Here is a 20,222-nt window from a genome sequence, read left to right as displayed (position 1 = left end):
GTGTGGGCGCTACCACTGCAGTGCTGCTGCCAGGGGTACTGGGTGTACCAGAAAAAATGTCACTCGATTCTTGACTTCCCCCTGCACAATCAGCCCCTCGTCAGCATCAGATGCAATGTGAATGGATACATTTGTATCAGTTCTACTTTGTTGGTCTTTTGCAATCTTACTTAGGTGTGAATACCACTGGATAGGGTGGTGTTTTTTGAGATGACCTCTCTGGCCTCCGGTACCATAGTTGGTACCAAGCTTACCCCGACTAACGGATACTTTACAAATCGAACAAACAACCATGTTTTCCGCCTTTGCGCTAAGAGTAAAGAAGTCCCAAACTGGGGACTGGTGATGTCTGCTGGTGGTGGAGGTGCTACTTTGACTTTCAATGTCAGATGAAGTGGAGAATGGGCGTAGGTGAATTTGTTTCTGTTGTTCACTTACAGCACCACTACTTGAGGTCGAGCTGGATGGAGGTCCCTGCCGGCCCTTCTGACTAAAAAAGATGGAAGCTGTAGGTCATGTTGGTGTTGTAGTTAACTTCGTTGGTGGTGGTACCACTGCCACGCCGCCCACATCCCGCTCAGCAGCCATTCGGGATAGGGTCAAAATGCCTTTCTGCTGCATGCCCACTGGGGCTGGAGTGACGACTGTGATGACTGGGTCATCATCAGACTGTTCATCAGCAGCAGAAGACACCACTTCTTGTTCGTCGTCATCACACATAAGTCGAAGCCTTGCGGGAACCTTCGTTTTAGGCTTAGCTACCTTTGTCGGCTCATGGCGTGCCTCACTCTCAGACTGCATTTGTGGGTTCCAATCAGGATCAAGGTCATCAGAATGAAGGGGGCTTGAAGAAGAACTTGTAGTAGTAGTAGCCCTCCTTGACCTTTTTCTTGCTGGGGATCTGGAAGACAATGGATCATCATCAGGAGGAGTGGCTTCCGCGGATGATACCTCCTCTTGAATGTCAATTTCCTGATGTGCCCCTACTTCTGGAGGAACAAGTTTGTAGGCAGGTGTGCCGCTCCATGAACCTCTAGTTGCACTTCTCCATGCACCTGTCCATGCGCTTTTCCTTGCGGCTCTACTTGCGCCTCTCCTTGCGCCTCTCCTTGCCCATGTACTTGTGCTTGTACTAGTTGCACTTGTGGTTGTCGTTGCGGCTGCGGTTGTTGAACACTCGTCAGCTGTGTTACACCCGGCGTTGATTGGATGGTACTGTCTTGTGATGAGCCAAGATCACTGGTCGATGGTGATTGAACAACCAAAGTGGCTGCAGCAGCAGCACTCATGTTCTTGGACCTAACTTGGCGTGGTGGCACTGAGCCCAATGAAGCGGAGGTGGTGCTTCCAGCTTGGTCCGCAGCGGACACCGCTGCTGCTGCAGGCGTAGTTTTTTTTCCCCAAAAAAGGTGTTGGTGGGCACACCAGTCTCCTTGGTAGGTGGTGCCACTTGCTTCTTCTCTTCCTTCTTACTGGCACTGGCAACTTTTTTCGCTGAGGCGCTACGGCCACCTTTCTTTGGGGCCATCTTCTTGAGATGTCAGAACAGCAGGCCGCAGTTGCACAAGTTGCAGAGTTGTTTTGTCTGTGGCCACACGTGACGACACGTGATGTTGTGCTGCACACACCGCTGCAGGACTTTTTCCTGGCACTGGTGGTTCTCTTGTGCACCTAAAAGCAATGGAAGCCAGAGGAACATCAGTTATACACCAGGAAAAGTCAGAAAACACTCAGAAATCACCGCAATCCAATGCCATCCATGCCCTCAATGATGTTTAAGTTCAAGACACCTCACAGAAAGACTAGGCCCATGCACTACTGAGTACCCCTGGGCATAATGGTTGAAAGCAAGGCAAACTGGGTGCAGGCCTGAGCAAACTGCCTGGCTTCAAAATGGCCCATTGACCCCCACCACATGGCCAGGCCCTGTCTGTCCAAGGCCTCAAAATGGCCCCCACCCACATGGCCAGGCCCCAACACCACCGCAAAAAGTCAAAAAACACACAAAAATCACCACAATCCAATGCCATCCATGCCTTCAATGATGTTTAAATTCAAGACACCCCATAGAAAGACTAGGTCCATGCACCACTCAGTACACCTGGGCCTACTGGCTAGTGAGGCTTTACAGGCACCCCAAAATTTTAAAAAAATCAACATATAACAGTGAGCTAAAATTCCATGACATAAATGAGAATTAAGTAAAAAAAAATCAAAGAAACAGTTGTATCATTCACCCATGACTAACCCTGGGCCTACTGGATACTGTGGCTACCCACAATATATATTTTGTTAAAGTTGTGAAAAAAGTTTTAGAACTGTAGTTGCCTCAACTGCAATGCCCCAAACAAACAACACCAAATTACTTGTAAAATCTCAAGTCCAAAAGTGATCCAAACTCCAAAGTCCAAAAAGTCCTCAAATACAAATATCCAGCAGCAGCCACAAAATGTAATCCTTCCAGCTCCAGATCCAAATCAAAAGTGACCAGGACATGGACAAAGCACTGGGAGGAGCCTGCTGGACAGGAACAGGAAGTTGGAGACTTTCACCCCACCCCAAAAAATGGACTCCTGCACCAAAAAGTGCAGCCAAATGTCAATCTGAGGAGTTATTCTGATCAAAATCATCATTTTCACAAGGTTTATGCTTCCTGCAGTGGATTTCTTGTGCAGAATTGCAATTTTTGCTATTTTGGGAACGCAAGCTGTTTAAATCTCGCGCCGGATGTCAGCTGCGCGCTGCATCTACGTGTTCGGCATTGTTTACTCCCGCAATGCGTGATCTCAGGCCTTTATGACATACTTGCGTTGTTAAACTCCCGCTGTGCCGCGATAACGTAATTGCAATCGAAAAACTCTCACGCGATCACGCAGCAAGATCGAAAATGGCGCAGCACACGCAAACCGGGAGAAACACAACTTGGCGGACTCAAAATCACGGTAAGTCAACGCCGCACGCGCGATATTGTATTTTTTAAGCGCGACCAAGCAAAATAATTCGTAGCTTGCGAATTTGCGGATTTTTGGCCAAATTCGCGCGATTTGCGGATCGCGAAATTGCCAAAAAACTGCAAATTTGCCCGCAAAACGAATTTTACGCCCATGCTTACTATTAACACTTGGGTACAGTAACAATTGTGGACTCTGTGCACTGCCATGTGTATACTACCATGTCCCGTATCCACATACACCCACTAACCTTCCCATGACTGTACAGATAGAAACATGTTTCCTAAGATTATCAACACAAAATGTGTGTGACAGAAGTAAGACACATCACCAGCTACTGTTACTTGTCGTCCAATCAGACAGGTATCAGTTCAGGATTTGCTATTTTAGCCATAAATTGACAGAATAGATGATTGTGAGACATGTGCCTTCTCAACGGTAAAGAGGCTAACCTCATTGGTGACAAATCTTCACCTGCATGGCATTGGCACTCATGTGAATGACAAATACTAAGTGTATGTCAGAGAACATCACACTTGTGTGTTTAGCTCTGTGTTAGCCATTGCCAAATCCAACATTCCTGTATTCCACACAATGTCATACCATGTTCATGACAGTTTTCAAGATGTCTGATGCAAGCAGAACATGGACCAGATTGGAAATTAATTTTGGGCTACCCCTTCTCATGAGTCTTGACTAATACAACACCTCCTTTCTTTGAAGCAGACTAAGGTTACGCTCTAATGCCAAGGACCATGACTCCTGTAAAGATCCTGCAAACAGAAGCCCAGTAGACCTACAATCATGCCTTATGCTGCACCAGATCCATCACTGAGCAGACATTCGGAGTACTGAAATCATGTTTCCGCAGCATTGCTGTACTTATTTATTTATTTATTTTATTTTTATTTTAGGCGATTTGTAGAGCGCTCAACTACCCGTGGGTGTCTCTGCGCTGAGTGAGAGAACTAGTTCATGAGGAGTTATTGCTTAAACAGCCAGGTCTTTATCTGTCTGCGGAAGGAGAGCAGAGATGTGGAGGTTTTGATGAAGGATGGAAGACTATTCCAAAGTTTAGTGGTGGTGACTATGAAGGATCTATCTCCCCAGGAGACTTTCTTAGTCCTAGGGACTTGCAGTAGTCCAGCAGTTGAGGATCGTAGGGATCTGGTAGGTTCGTAAGGACGAAAGGAGTCTTTCAAATACGTTGGTCCTTGATCGTGAATTGCCTTGTAGGCAATGCAGAGAGCCTTGAACTTGGCTCTCTTCTTCACTGGCAGCCAGTGGAGCTCTCGGAGTGTTCCGGAGATAGAGGCGTACTTGGGGCATCCAGTAATCAATCTGGCCGCCGCGTTCTGCACCAGTTGCAATTTCTTTAGGACACCTTCTTGAGCGTTGACTAGCAGTCCGTTGCAATAGTCAATGCGGGCCATGATGAGTGCGCTGATTAGAGTTTTTCTCATAATCATCGGAAGGTAAGGTAGAAGTTTTTTTATCATCCTCAGAGTGTAAAATGAGGAAGATACTACCGCGTTGACGTGGTGCATGAGGGTGAGCTTGGTGTCCAGTATAACTCCCAAGTTCCTGGCTTTGGTTACGGGGAGGGGGGGAGGTCCCAAGGCATCAGGCCACCATGTGGGAGACCAGGCAGGGGAAAGATTGCCGAATAACATCACCTCCGTTTTATCGGAATTCAACTTCAGACAGTTTCGTGTCATCCAATTGCTTATTGCCAGCATTCCCAGATTGAAGTTGGAGGCCACTTCGTCTCCGTTGTTATTTATGGCTAGGACAATCTGGGTATCGTCGGCATAGGATGTAACCGCCAGGTGATGGATTTTTATGGTCCTCGCCAAGTCCGACACATAGATGTTGAATAAAGTTGGACTTAGCGAGGATCCCTGGGGTACACCACAAGGAAGAATGAAGGAAAGAGAATTGAAGTTGCCGAAGGTAACAGATTGAACACGATTGGTGAGAAATGAGGCAATGAGATCCTTAGCTGAACCCATGATGCCCGTCGATTCGACACGGTCGATCAAGATGGAGTGATCGACCGTGTCGAAGGCCGCAGACAGGTCCAGCAGAATGAGCACCGCCGCACCTCCACCATCCAAGGACTACCTAATTTCCTCTGTGGCTTTGATAAGCGCAGTTTCCGTCCCGTGTCCTTTACGGAAGCCAAATTGTGTTTCGTCCAGACAGTTGTTTCGCTCTATAAAGTCGGAGATTTGTCTGTTCATGATTTTCTCTACAATCTTGGCAGGGAGCGGGAGGCAAGCGATTGGACGGTAGTTGGCAACTATGGTAGGATCAAGAGAGCTTTTTTTGATAATAGGCTTGACAATGGCTCTTTTCCAAATGGAGGGAAAAGTAGTGGACAGGAACATAGCATTAAATATCTCGGTGAGTTTAGGGCTTAAGATTTCAGGGAAGTTTTTGAGAATGGAGGGAGGGCACGGGTCTTCTGGGGAACCGGAGTTTGTGGTGCCCAGGAGATGGGACACCAGTTCAGAAGAGATTTGAAAGAACTTTTGGAAGGAGTTGGAAGGGATTGTTCGAGGGGGATTGGTGGAATTCGTGGCCGGCGGAGATTGATCATTATAGACGGAGTAAGAGTGTCCAGTGTCACTAGCATGAGCTTCAAATTGGGAGAAGATGTCAGTGACTTTTTTTTAAAAATGATTTGCCAAAGAATTGCATAGATCTTGGGGATACGTGACTGGGGTAGATCGCTTTACCTCCCACCTATGGTCTGAAAAATTATCTTGGTGTGCTGCACTTTGCATAATATATGTGTCACGATCAATGTGCCATAACCAGATCAGACTGGGGATGAGGATGAGGAGGAAGATAAGGAGCCTCAGCAACCTGGAGCATCAGTTGCAGCAATAACGCAGAGGGACAATATCATCAATGATTTCTTTACTGAAGCAGGATTGTCCAACATCATAGGAAACATTGATGAAAAATTGGACATTGTACATCTATCTGTAAATAAAATGTCAGAGCACTAATACTGTGTAAGCATTTGAATTCCATACTACCACTCAAATTCCACATTTGATCCACTCATATATGTCACGAAGATTATGTATGTAGCAATGTGTACAAAACAGCCTTGAATATCCTCTGGTACACGTACAATAGAGTGCATGCCAACTACCTGTAGCAGATAGTCCTTCATTGCCAGCTACAATGACCCTGGTGTGGTAGCGTTGATGGTGGGCAAAGGCTGTGTGTGTGTCTCTCCTGATGCCAGCCATGTGCTTTGCCTCATACTTGTGGCTGACATTATAGGCCACTCTTTGTATGGTGCATCTGCAGGGTTCCACATGGGATGAGTATGGGAACACACTACCAAAACGACAGTCTACATATGCTTTAAATACTAACTTACCCACATGTCACATTGAGAAAGTTGTCTCAATTAGCACATACAAAACCTAAATCTACATATCATAATTTGCCAATGGTACCGTGCTGCATGTGTACACCCACTTTTATGCACAAGCAACACTGTCTTGATGCATAGGGTAGGTATGGAGTAACTTATGCAGCAATATATTGAAGGACACACCATGGAATGAATGGTGACCTACCAGACCACAATCACCACGAATGAGGAATGTGGTGGCCACAAATGATGACACTGCCATTGTCCTTTGTGGTATGACCCTTGGATACGAATAGCACTTATGCAAACAATTGAATAGGACAATCCATACATCCCCTTCCAGGTGTGTTCTTGCAATAGCTGAACACTTTAACATTTTAACTACAATCTGACGCCTCCACTGTGCGGCACAGAGTTATTTGGCTGGAGGCTGAGCTGTCATTGATGTGGTTTCACTGACCCCATAGAAGTGGTTGTCTCTGGCATCCCTGGGGAAGCTGATGCAGTGCCAATGGGTGACATTAATAACCTAGCACACAGAGCACCTCTGGGAAGGTGCACCATTGTGCAACCACCGGTGTGTGTGCACTATCCTTAGTATGTTCGATGAACCGGATGATCCCACACATATGTACACTTAATTAAACACAAATGCCACATGTGCAAACAGTGTAAACAGTTCAACTCTACCCCTCACACACAAAACAACAGGTACTGTCAATATTTACATGAACTGCATATCTCAAAACATAACAAAACATAATGTAGATCTCTCGCATCCCCCAAAAATGACGCTCCTCCATTCAGCATGAAATATTGCTGCCGCCGCATAAGTGATGAATAATGCTTTCCCCCCGTAAAAAAATTCAATTGTTAGACCTTTAGTGAAATAGACCCATTGAGCATCAGCGTACAAAAAATAACAACACATAGGCTGAAAACGAGCGACATCCACCCAGAAAGTGAAGCAATGGATGAGGAGAAGTGATGTAACGGATCCTGAATGCTGCAAATCAGGAACTGTAAAGTTACTTTCACTTCCACAATAAGTCAAAGTTTTACTGTCTGTGCTCTTCAGTGAGTGGTGGTGTATTGATTGTGCTGGAGAGTGTGTTTGGAGATTTTGTTGTTTTTGCATTGTGTCTGCTGTCCTAGTGCTGTCCATTAAGTCATTTTTGTGTGTTTTAGTGGTATATTGTTGTTTATTGTCCTGTGTGCTGTCGGGTGTTTGTCTCCTGGGATATATTTGTTATAGGGGTATTTTTTCTTTTAAATAATGGCAGGATTGCACACACATTTTATAAGCCCCTGATTAATTGATTGACCAAGTTGTGAAGCAGGTAGCATAAAATCAGGACCCTTGAAGTCTGGGGTTCCAACTTGGTGGTCAGTTAGAAATTTCAAGGGTTGACAAATTAACTTGTTGGTGAGTGGTAGAAAATAGGGATCTTATTATCTGATCTACTTTGTCAGAACCAGATCAGACAGATTGTAACACGGTTTTAAGATATATCACTTTCTAAAAACAATTTATAGATAGGATGAGATTTTTTCTATGGTGACTCCTCCTCAATACTTATTGATAGCAATGTTCATACTAAAAATGTACAGGATTACTCTGTAAAAACAATGGCTGCTTATGGCATTAAATTGTGAGGTAACAAATTGATAATTGATGAATTGGATGCTCTCTATTTGGAATTTGCTTTTTGAGTTCTTTGACCTAGGTTGTACAGCAGGATGCTTCATGCATTTTTTGAGTTTTTCAGATATTTTGTAAAGGAAGAATGATTCAAGTATGAATCAAACAGTTGTTGCCCATCAAGAAGACTAGGGGCCCAATTTAGATCTTGGCAGAGGGGAATACATTAGTACAAACGTGATGGATATCCGGTCCGCGTATTACAATTCCATTATATTCTTTGGAGATCATAATACAGCGGACGGGATATCCGTAATTTTTGTGATGGAGTATTCCATCATCCGAGATAAAGGTAGGGCATAAAGGTAGAATAAAGTGAGACCAAAAGAAAGAACTTCATGTAAGTGTTGTTATGGATTGCATGTACATATGAGATCCTACTTACCCCATTACTTTTAAGCACAATCGCCGAATAGGTGAATCCCATAAGAGATATGATCAGAAGACCGAGGATGAATCTGACTGCATCCCTGTAGAGCTTGGCATCAACCGGCTTTGAATAAAGAATAGACCTCACCAAATCACCCTTCGCTGTGTTGAAACCTAGAAGGACAGATTGTCACAAATATGAAAAGCACATTGGGAATTTCATTGAATCAATCAACAAGATTTATAAAAAATGGCAAACTACCTGTGAGGGTTTCAGGGCGGTGGAATTGCTAGCTGCTTTGCAGAGAAAGCAGTGAAAGAGGAGGCAATAGCAGGAGAAAGCACTCAGAAAAATGTGGGAAAGGAAGGAAACAGCAGTAAAAAACCAGGCAAGAGAAGCCACTCAGACAAATGGGAGAGAGGAAGGAGAAAGCAGTAAAAATAACAAGGCAAAAGCAGACGAAACCACTCATAAAAATGTTAGAAAGAAAGGAGAAAGCACTCAGAAAAATGGGGGAAAAGGAAGGGAAATTATTATTTTTTAAATGAAGCAAACCAGGAGAGAGCACTCTGGATACTAGGAGAAAGCGGAGCAGTGCAGCAGCACGGGAGAGCTAGGGCTGGGACCTGCTCAATGTGGTCAAGCTGCGGCCTCCATTAAGTAGATCTGGGAAGAGGGAGGCGGTGGGCAGTGCTATGTGGGAGGTGAGAAAACAGGCAACAGAAAGGAGCAACAAATTAGTAAAAAAATCCAAAAAGCAGTGAGTAACAAGGGAAAAACAGGCAAAGCACTCGGAAAAATTTAGGAAAGGAATGAGAAAACATTAAGAAATTAGGGAAAAGCAGTAGAAAGCACTCATAAAAACGTGGAGGATGGAGAGCAGTGCATAAGTCTTTTGACATTACTATACCTTATTATTCCTTGTCCATGTACCAACTATTTAGCTGGAGTACCAGTATCTTACCGGCTAAGGAGTTAATAAAAAAGTCTGGAATTTGTATCCCTCTAGTGGTTAGAACTGCTCACTGTTTCCAACCTGTAAATCTTTCTTTCACGTGTGCCAGGTGCAGCATCGACCCAGGCGCCCTGACCCTTGTTTCTAAAACATCAGGTATACCCATAATGGGGAGACGCAGGGTGGTGGCGGACCCTACAAGCAAAGAGCCTTCACACATTGGCAGCACTATGGATGCTTTTTTACTGCATGCAGCTGGGGTCCTGGACAAGGAGATTGAACGGGTTGTCTGACGCCTATCTCGTTCACCGGTTCACTGTTCTGCTCTGATCTCCCCAACCGTCCTGTGGCATTTTATGCTTTTAGTGGGAAAAGGGGCAATATGGACTTGTGGTTGATCTATTTCTGTAGTAGCGCAAAAAATAACAGACTGCAATGTGCCCCAAGGAAATGAGCAGCTCTATAAAATGAGAAGCATCCATACACATGCATAATTCCTAAGCTACACCTTCCTTTCAGAGTAAATAATAATAATAATCCACATTTGTAAAGCGCGAACAATCACCCGTAAGGGTCTCTAGGCGCTGGGGGCCGTCGGGAAGATTAATCGAGCTATTGCCCAGAGTCACATGGTTCTGGGCTAACCTGCTGCCGGTGTCAGGGATCAAACCGTGATCCCCAGATTCCAACGTCAGTCGCCCTGGCCGTGGCGCTACACCTCTCCCTGACTGTTTGACTCCACTGCCCCATGCAATTTAAATTCTAAAAAAAAAGTACTGGACATTTCATTGAGCTTGCAGTATAATCCGACATTTGCATGCCCAAGAACATAAATTGCCTATCTTGTTGACACTCAATCCCTGCTCCAGTCCTCTTCGGTAGACCAGGTTGTGTTGCCATCTCAGGTTGGGTGGCATTGTTCCTCTCTCTCCAGCAGTCGATACACAGCATGGCGTGCTCTCACCAGTTCTACTTCCAGCTTCTGGGTCCGGACCAGGAAAGCTTCCTGGTAATGGCTTGAGTGCAGGAGGCGCACAGAGGAAGTGCCCATCGGTGGGGGTAACATGGAACCGAAGTAAGAACACAGGACCTAGTCAACTCCAGTAGCACACCCAGCAACGCCCATCTGGAGGCAACTACGCTACATACGCTTTAAGCAGTCTTATTGTCAGCTCTGGACACCAAATTGGACCCCATTCTACACAGTCTTTCTGCACTGAAAAAGAACCTCAAAAAACTAGCAGCCTCCTTGCAAAGGGACTGTGCGTCTCTTACTGCAAACCTTCCCCCTGCAAGGCATTTATCTTGTACTGCTATCCCTAGCTCCAGCGGCAGTGGTGCGGGGGTAGGAACATAGTGGAGTCCACAGCAGCACAAAGGTCAAACCTTGTGGCAGCAGTTACTACAGACCAATCATGACCAGGCCTGCGCTACCCAATTGCCCAATTATCAGTAGGGGGGTTAACATCCCAAGCTCTTCCACTTCCCAACCTCGCCAACCTCAGAGTGTAAATGTTGGTGGTCTGTTTCGTTATGCTGACAGGCGAGATGGTCCTGATGGTATGCCCCCTTCCTGCAGTGTGGGCTCTGTTCACCTTCCTTCTGAGTCCACCCACTTGTTGTGGTGCTAGCCAACGTACCGCATCTTGAACCCGGGACCAAGGAAGATTTTTATCAGCTAAAGAACAAGGTTGTGCACTGGTTCAATTCTAACATTGCCCTCGGTCCTCGGGTGGAAAATCAAATTTGTGTGGTGCGCCAGACACCGTGCGTTGATGTCACAAACAAATCTTGGCAGGCGGATTGTATCATTGTTAATTTTAACAATTCATCTATTGTAAATCACATTTTAAGCCCAGTAGTGCAGTTCGATTATAGGTGCGGGAGCTCTGAAATTCTGGCACTCCTGTTGTTTTTTTTTTATCGACCGAGTACTCCCTATTTGGGACCCCAACGTGAGTGGCCTTTTGAGGAGGGTTATGGGGGTCACATGGAAGGGGTTACAGGAGTCAGCACTGTAAACAGATTTGCTCCACTGCGTACTTTTGAAGATTGTGATTGACTCTGTGCAGGTCCTTCGGACCTTGTGATCCTTTTCACACAGGGAAAGATCCCATCCCCAGAACAGGTGACGAGTAAGAACGGTGGGTGTAAGTTCCTCTCTTGGAACATCACGGGTTGGCAAGTAAGATCGACAACCCTGGGTGGCTGGCCCTTGTGAAATGATTTGAGGTAATATGTCTCCAGGAAACCTGGTCCATTGAATACAACTATCACCTGGATGGCTATAAAACCCTCTTTGTCCCAGCTATCCCGTCCTTGTCAGGGAGAGAAAAAGGGGGGCTTATTATATTTGTCTCATTAGCCGTCCTTTACATTTCAGCATATGTACTCCATGCCTTGCCCAACGTACAAGTGCTGTTGCTGTCTCGTGGCTAGAGTAAACTCCTTTTGGTACATTTTTACAATGCGGGAGCTACACACGAGAGTGAGTGTATTTATAACACAGTTGCTGTCAGTATTGCGGGGTTGCATCCTGAATATCCAGAATTGTTATCTTATCTTCTTAACAGGGGATTTTAATATCCACATGTATGGGGATATTACATTAGGGGGAGTGGAAGCCATGGGTTGTGCAGGACAATCAGGCCTGCTTATGGAACAAACCCCTCAGGGTATTGAGCTTAATTTACTCCTTTTAGAATTAGACTTAACTCTAGTCACGAATAAGCTGCCCCTGGGGAAAACAGACATAAACATTGCCCATGTAGATACTTGGACTCCCATTCTTACTGCTGTTATTAATGCCTGGGTCCGGGTTGGCCACCCTGATACTTGGGCTTTATCGACTATAGTCCTGATATTTAAAAAAGGGTGACTGGGACAGTACTTCATGTTACAGGCCCAATTCCCTCCTGGACTCTGTGGTGAAGGTGGTGGGCCGCATGCTTCTTGATAGACTGGTATCCTGGGGGGATGAAAGCAATTTTTTATCTGAGATCCAATGCAGCTTTCGCCCGGTCGATCCACTGTGGAGCAGTGTCTAAATCTGTATCTTGTCCTGAATAAGTACATGGTGGCTCGTGCCTGCCCTATATATCTAGCCTTTATGGACCTGTCCTCAGCCTTTGACTGTGTGAAAAAGTCCAAGCTATGGCAGCTGAAGTCATCCATCAGCATCGATAATAACATCCTTGTGTTTCTGAGGGATCTCCATCGAGATTGCAGGGCAGTAGTACGTTACTCAAAGGACTTGAAAGTGTCTTGCCAGTTTAACATTAAGAGAGGGTGTGCCAGGGGTGTATCCTCACACCCTTCTTTTTTAATTTATACATCAATTCTTTAGAGAAGGCCCTCCTAGCAACAAAAGCAGACACCCCCCAGGTAGGCAAGCGCAGCCTTCCGGTCCTCTTATATGCGGATGACACAGTCCTCCTGGCAAGGACTGCAAGGGGCTTACATCTTCTCCTCAATTCTTTTGCCTCATTCATGGAGGAATTGGACTTGTTGGTGAATCATTTTAAATCATATATTATGCAGGTGGGGCCCGGCAAAGCAAAGCAGCCCACTTTTAAACTGGGATGCTCTCCAATACCTAAAGTAAATGTTTTCTCCTATTTGGGAATAGTGTTTGACGACTCCTTGACCTAGTGAAAGCCTCTGCAGCAGTTTTTAACTTTGCCAGTAGAGTGGGAGGGAAACCAAAAGAGGCCCTCCTGAAGTTTTATCAGGCAAAATGTATCTCAAAGGTTAGATACAGGAGTGAGATATGGGGTCATACCAAGCTTTGGGCTGTGCGGAGCACTTAGAACTCATTCTTGTGAAGAGTTCTCTCTGTCCCGCAAGGCACGCCATCGTATGCTGTCCATGAGGAACTGGGGATGTCTTTTCTTGCTGATGATCTGGCCTTCCGCCCTTTGGCCCTGTGGCTTAAGATTTGGCCGAAGCAAGAGAATACACTTAGCAAAGTTGTGATACTTTCTCTTGATCATGCCTCACGTATTTGCTGGCTCCAATACATAGGAATTGGACTCGTCAGGCTAGGAAGAGCAGATCTTTACACGAAACCTGAAGGAATTAAAAAAAGGGACCTTGTTTGGGCCAAGGAGATTTATTTAAGAACACGTCATTGTGATAGAGAGGGTAAAGAGCTGTGTAAACCTAGTGTGCGAAAGTATGCTGTACTGAAAACTGTGCCTACTATTGAGCCTTACCTTTTAGGGCTTAAAAGCATTCTCGACCATTTCTTATTGACAAGGTTTCGGCTCAACCTCTTTCATTACTTATTAGCACACCCCCAAGGTTCCCATAGAGGCCAGTGCCTCATGCCCTGTGACTGCGACAGAGAGTCTCCTCAGGACATGTTGCACATTTTAATGTTTTGTACTTTTTATATTGTATCTAGAAAGCTATTTATTATTCCCATTTTAAAAAAAAAAAGGGTTTTAGGAGGGTGGGACCAGCATTTATCTTTTTACAACTTTTCACTAGCGATACCGTCTTGTACACTCTCAATTTTTTACGGGTCGCCAACAGACTTAGGAAAAGCTGTTACTAACATTTGCATTTGCATGGAAAATCATGTACTTTTATTCTGTGTTTTGATTATCTGCATTTTTTCGTTTTTGTCAACCTGTAACCTGAATTATGGAATATTGTAGGTTGTTTGACTTTCATGGTTTTATTTTTAAAGCCGAATAAACTTTGTTGAAGATGAAAAAGGTGCAAGGAAGTGACATGCTAACTAATCTAAAACAAATGGTAGGACAATTCATTGAGTATGTTGCTACATACTCCATGAATTGAGCTTTGAGGGCTGAGCACTGTGTGCTGGCGGGAGATTTCAACTTCCACATGGATGAGGGTGAGGATCCGGATGTGAACAAGTTACTCGATATTATGCCCCCCTCGGTCTTGTGCCTTTTCTTTCTGGCCCCACACACGACAAGGGTCACACTCTGGATCAGATTTTTTCCACGGCCCCTTTAGAGGACATAGAGCTTGTTCCGGTGCTCTGGTCTGACCACAGGCTGGCCAGGTTCTATGTACCGGGCAGGGAGAAACTGTCTAGCAATGCGCCTAGACAGCATGGACCTGTTTCTAGGGCATTCCATCGTGTGACTCCTGAGATGCTAGCTCAGTCTTCTCTTGACCATCCGTGTCCCCTCTCAGGTGATCTTGAGCAGGATGTGGACTCTTTGCAGCTGTGGCTGACGGAGAGGCTGAATGATTTAGCCCCTGTGTTGGCTCCCCGGGTTACATCAAAGCGGGTTTCTGCTCCGTGGTTCACAGAAGCATTGTTTGCCTCTCGTCGCCAGTGCAAGGTGGCTGAGAGGGCCTGGCGCTCTCAGTACGATCCGATGGCCAGACTTGCATATAGGACTGCAATCAAAGCTTATCATCGTGATATCCTTCGTGAGAAAAAGGCTAGGAGGATAGAGGCAGCCTCCAATTCATGCAAGGAGATCTTTACTGTTGTGAGGGAGTTTACGGCCCCTAGATCTAATCTCTCTCAAACTGCTCCCTCTGAGTCGAGGGCCTGTGATCTTGCAAAGTTTTTTACGGATAAGATTAAATTGATCCAGGACTCCTTCCCAGGGAGGTCGGTCGAAATGCCTCCCAGCAGTGGGGTTGGGTCAGTTCCAGCGCCTACCCTGGATTCGGCCTTGTCTGTTTTTCCGCCTATCTCCCCTTCTGCGTCACTGGCACTTTTGGCCAACCTTAAATCGGGGTCGCCGTTAGACCCCTGCCCGGACAAATTTCTGGCGAAGATGACGGCTGTGGTAAACCCATTGGTTAATCCACTTTTGAACCTCTCTTTGAGGGAGGGGATGGTCCCGCAGGCTTGGAAGCGGGCAATGGTGATCCCCCTCCTTAAAAAGCCTGGCCTAGACCCCGAGGTGTTGGCCAATTATAGGCCTATCTCGCTCCTTCCAGTGTTGGCTAAAATTATGGAGAAGCACGTTCATAACGTGCTCTCTGTTTTTTTAGAAACCAACGACCTGCTGCACTCTACTCAATCTGGCTTCCGCCCTAATTTAAGTACCGAGACGGCGCTTTTGGATGTGACTGAGGCCATTAAGGAGGCTCTGGATTCTGGAGGCAAAGCCATGCTTGTCATGCTTGATCTGTCGGCGGCCTTCGACACCGTTCCCCATGAGGGGCTCCTCGCCAGACTTTATAACATCGGTCTGAGGGGGACGGTGCTCAGCTGGTTTACATCTTTCTTAGCTGGCCGTCGACAAACGGTCTGGGTCCCCTCCAGCTCCGCTGAGATGCCGCCATTGGGAGTCGGAGTTCCACAGGGCTCTGTGTTGAGCCCGACTCGTTTTAACATCTTTATGACCCCTTTGGCGGCACTGGTGGAGTCCTTTGGGGCCCAGATCGTTTCTTATGCAGATGACACCCAGCTCCTCTTCACGTGTAAGAAAGGTGAGGATTTCGATGGAGAGACCATTCGGGAATGTCTCGGGCTGTTTTCAATTGGTTTCAGCAGAACAGCCTTAAATGTAACTCTGACAAGTCGGAGGTGCTGTTCTTTGGTTGTACCTCAGACCCTGACTGGCAAGCATGGTGGCCGATTGATATGTTCCCCCCAGCACAGGCATCCCAGCTGGCAAGAAATCTGGGAGTCAAGATCGATAATGGTCTGACGCTGAGATCTCAGATCCTCGGTCTTATGGGCACTTGTTTCGGCATTCTCAAGATGCTCCGGAAGTTTCTTCCTCTGCTCACAGAAGAGCACAGGAAGATTACGGTGCAAGCCTTAATTGGCTACAGATTGGACTACGTCAACGTCCTTTATCTGGGTCTTCCGGATTATCTTGTACAGCGGCTGCAGGTCGTGCAGAATTCTGCTGCATGCGCCATCTTTGGCCTTCGCAGGCGAGCCAGAGTGTCCGGCCTTCTGCAGTCGCTCCACTGGCTGCCTATCCAGAAGCGGATAGTTTTTAAGCCGCTGACCCTGGCTCATAAAGCACTTTTTGGCTCGGGAGCAAAATATCTTCAGCGTAGGCTTGTTTTTTATCGCCCGGCCCGATCTTTGCGATCTGAATCTCTGTCTCTTGCGGCGGTTCCCCGAGTAAAGAGGGCCCGTATTGGGGAATGTTCCTTTAGTCTGAGGGCACCACAGCTCTGGAACACTCTGCCTTTGGCCTTACGCAGTACTTCTAATCTGCTGTCCTTCAGGAAGGGCCTTAAAACCTGGCTTTTTACCCTTTAGTACATGTCACTCTGCTGTTAATGAATGTCTGTATCTGTTATGTTTTTCTTTTTATGAGCTGCCAATATAAAGTGCCGGGACACTCCAATGGAGTAGCCGTGCGCTATAGAAATTAAATTTAACATAACATAACATAACATACATATTCATGGCCCACATTATCCACTTTGACGCTTGGTATGGGGACTATGCATGCATGGGCTGTGGGTGGGTAATTTAGTGTTTCTTATGAGAGTGTGAACTGTCTTATATAGAACATTTCCATTGCCAAATCGTACATCAATTGTTTCTCAACTGATTGATATTTAATTCTAATAATGGGGTTTGTTTGGTGGTTCCATAGGCAAATCTCAACAACAAATGCACTGTGAATAAATGAAGGAAACTTTATTGTTCAGTAATTTAAAAATTACAATTAAAACCCATGGAAAATGAGAGTGCCCTATCATTAGATTATTACATAAAAGTGTGTTTAAAGGCTAAAGTATTAGGACACGGAACAACTGCAACTAACTGTAAAGTGTCCGGACCCGTGACACTGTTAGCGTTACTTGTTGTAGGCTGCTGGTAGTTTGTTGCCTGCAAGGACCTGGTTATGGTCCGCAGCATAGAAAGGTAAGTATTGTCTGGGAGCTGGCAGTTAACCGTGTATTGTTGCATTCATGATGTCTGTAGCTAACTAAATAAATAAAATGCAGGAAGCAATTGGAAATGTCTCAATAGAAAGGTGAAATTAAACTAAGTGCTGTCAGTCCATTTGGCAATATAACATGGGAGAGTGCTGATTGCTGTTGCATAATGAAGTCCAAAGATAAGCAAAGTGCAATCAGTGCATTGGTGTAAAATGATTATGTCCTGTACCGAGAGGAAAGTGCTATCAGGGCTTTGGTGTAAAAAGGTTATGTCCTGTACCTAGAGGAAAGTGCTATCAGGGCTTTGGTGTAAAAAGGTTATGTCCTGTACCTAGAGGAAAGTGCTATCAGGGCTTTGGTGTAAAAAGATGATGTCCTGTACCTAGAGGAAAGTGCTATCAGGGCTTTGGTGTATAAAGATTATATCCTGTACCTAGAGGAAAGTGCTATCAGGGCTTTGGTGTATAAAGATTATATCCTGTACCTAGAGGAAAGTGCTATCAGGGCTTTGGTGTATGAAGATTATGTCCAGTATCTAGAGGAAAGTGCTATCAGGGCTCTGGTGAAAAAGATTATATCCTGTACCTAGAGGAAAGTGCTATCAGGGCTTTGGCGTATATAGAATAAGTCCTGTATCTAGAGGAAAGTGCTATCAGGGATTTGGTGTATAAATATTATATCCTGTACCTAGAGGAAAGTGCTATCAGGGCTTTGGTGTATAAAGAATATGTCCTGTATCTAGAGGAAAGTGCTATCAGGGCTCTGGTGAAAAAGATTATATCCTGTACCTAGAGGAAAGTGCTATCAGGGCTTTGGCGTATATAGAATAAGTCCTGTATCTAGAGGAAAGTGCTATCAGGGATTTGGTGTATAAATATTATATCCTGTACCTAGAGGAAAGTGCTATCAGGGCTTTGGTGTAAAAAGATTATGGGCCAGATGTAGGTCGACATTTACCGACTGTTAACGGCCGATTCGGCCGTTACCGACCGGTAAATGGCTATTCCAGATGTAGGTGGCCTATTTTACCGAATCGGTAAATTTACCGAATCGGTAAAATACAGAATCGGTATTATTACCGAATCAGTAATTTTGAGATGTAGGTGGGACTCTTCTGAGTCCCACAGGCCTTACCGAATCGGTATTTTACCACCCAATCCAATTAGGGCATGTCTGTGTGCCACATGTCCCACACGCCTGAAATCGGGGTGCTAGAGGGTGTCAAAGTGACACCCCCTGCACCCTTGCAACATTCGGTATTTACCGAATCGGTAAATACCGATTCGGTAATGCCCATTGATTCCTCTGGGCTTCAATGCCCATAGGAATCAATGGGCATTACCGAATCGGTATTGCCGATTCGGTAAATACAGATTCTTACAGAATCAGTAATTCAATTACCGATTCTATCTACATCTCCCCCCTTCTATTTTACCAATTCATAAATACCGAATCGGTAAAATTCGGTATTTATGAATCGGTAAAATATACTTACCTACATCTGGCCCTATGTCCTGTATCTAGAGGAAAGTGCTATCAGGGCTTTGGAGTATAAAGAATATGTCCTGTATCTAGAGGAAAGTGCTACCAGGGCTTTGGTGTATAAAGAATATTTCCTGTATCTAGAGGAAAGTGCTATCAGGGCTTTGGTGTATAAAGATTATGTCCAGTATCTAGAGGAAAGTGCTATCAGGGCTTTGGTGTATAAAGATCATGTCCAGTATCTAGAGGAAAGTGCTATCAGGGCTTTGGTGTATAAATGTTATGTCCTTTACCTAGAGGAAAGGGCTATCAGGGCTTTGGTGTAAAAAGATTATGTCCTGTATCTAGAGGAAAGTGCTATCAGGGCTTTGGAGTATAAAGAATATGTCCTGTATCTAGAGGAAAGTGCTATCAGGGCTTTGGTGTATAAAGAATATTTCCTGTATCTAGAGGAAAGTGCTATCAGGGCTTTGGTGTATAAAGATTATATCCTGTACCTGGAGGAAAGGGCTATCAGGGCTTTGGTGTATAAAGATTATGTCCTGTACCTGTCCAGGAGCACTACGAGGAGCGGCGGACATGGTGCGTGGGAGGAGCGGTGACGTGAGGAGCAGCGGACAGGCCAGCGGCGGTGCGAGCAGCGTACAGGCGGGAGGAGCGGCAGCTGAGGTAAGGGGACCCATGTCGGGGCAGGCGGTGGACGGGCTGGGTGGGGGCCCGGGCTGCAGGAGAAAAGAGAATGATCCAGTGTTTTATGGTGAAACAGCAATCATTAACACACCTCTAGGCCAAAAAGATTAGCTATGATGTAAGCTTTATCTATACTACTATAATAAAGGAAGAACTTTCAGCCTTTGAGGCGGGTAAACTTGGGAACCACAGCGCCAATCCACACACCCGATACACCGTTGGAATCGTCAGGGTGTGTAGATGGTTATAGGCTATATAAATTTTAAAACAAAACGTTATTTAAAAAATTTACAGTAAAAAAAAAAGTAGTCCCTCCGAAGTAGCGCCGGCCGCGACGTGCGTGCTCACGTCAGGAGCGCGGGGAGGAGCGGCGTCCAGGAGCGCGATGAGGAGCGGCGGACATGGTGAGGGGGAGGAGCTGGGATGTGAGGAGCAGCGGACAGGCCAGCGGCGGTGCGAGCAGCGGCGGCTGAGGTAAGGGAGCGGCGGACATGGCGCGGGGGAGGAGCGGTGACGTGAGGAGCAGCGGACAGGCCAGCGGCGGTGCGAGCAGCAGACAGGTGGGAGGAGCGGCGGCTGAGGTAAGGGGACCCATGTCGGGGCAGGCGGGGGACGGGCTGGGCGGGGGCCCGGGCTGCAGGAGAAAAGAGAATGATCCCATATTTTTATTGTGAAACAGCAATCATTAACACACCTCTAGGCCAAAAAGATTAGCTATGATGTAAGCTTTCCCAGCCAATGTACACTCTGTAGAAAGGATTGGTCAGCTGTACACCTCTGCAAAGAAGAACAGACATATTTAAAGCAGTATATCAGCAGCA

General features: G+C 45.8%; 1 protein-coding gene across 1 annotated transcript in view; it reads right to left on the bottom strand.

Annotated features, from left to right (window-relative positions):
• The window catches only part of LOC147684246 (putative cation-transporting ATPase 13A4), a 385,092-nt gene that overhangs the window by 216,515 nt on the left and 148,355 nt on the right, over positions 1-20,222 (bottom strand). Inside the window, exon 11 of the mRNA XM_086944646.1 lies at positions 8,436-8,593. Within this exon, the coding sequence (XP_086800772.1) occupies positions 8,436-8,593 (158 nt within the window). The remainder of the gene's footprint in view (positions 1-8,435; positions 8,594-20,222) is intronic.

This window comes from Lissotriton vulgaris, chromosome 11 (assembly GCF_964263255.1).
Source record: "Lissotriton vulgaris chromosome 11, aLisVul1.2, whole genome shotgun sequence".
Lineage (NCBI taxonomy): Eukaryota > Metazoa > Chordata > Amphibia > Caudata > Salamandridae > Lissotriton > Lissotriton vulgaris.
The sequence above is the reverse complement of the archived record's forward strand: the minus strand, read 5'-3'. Positions and strand labels throughout refer to the sequence as shown.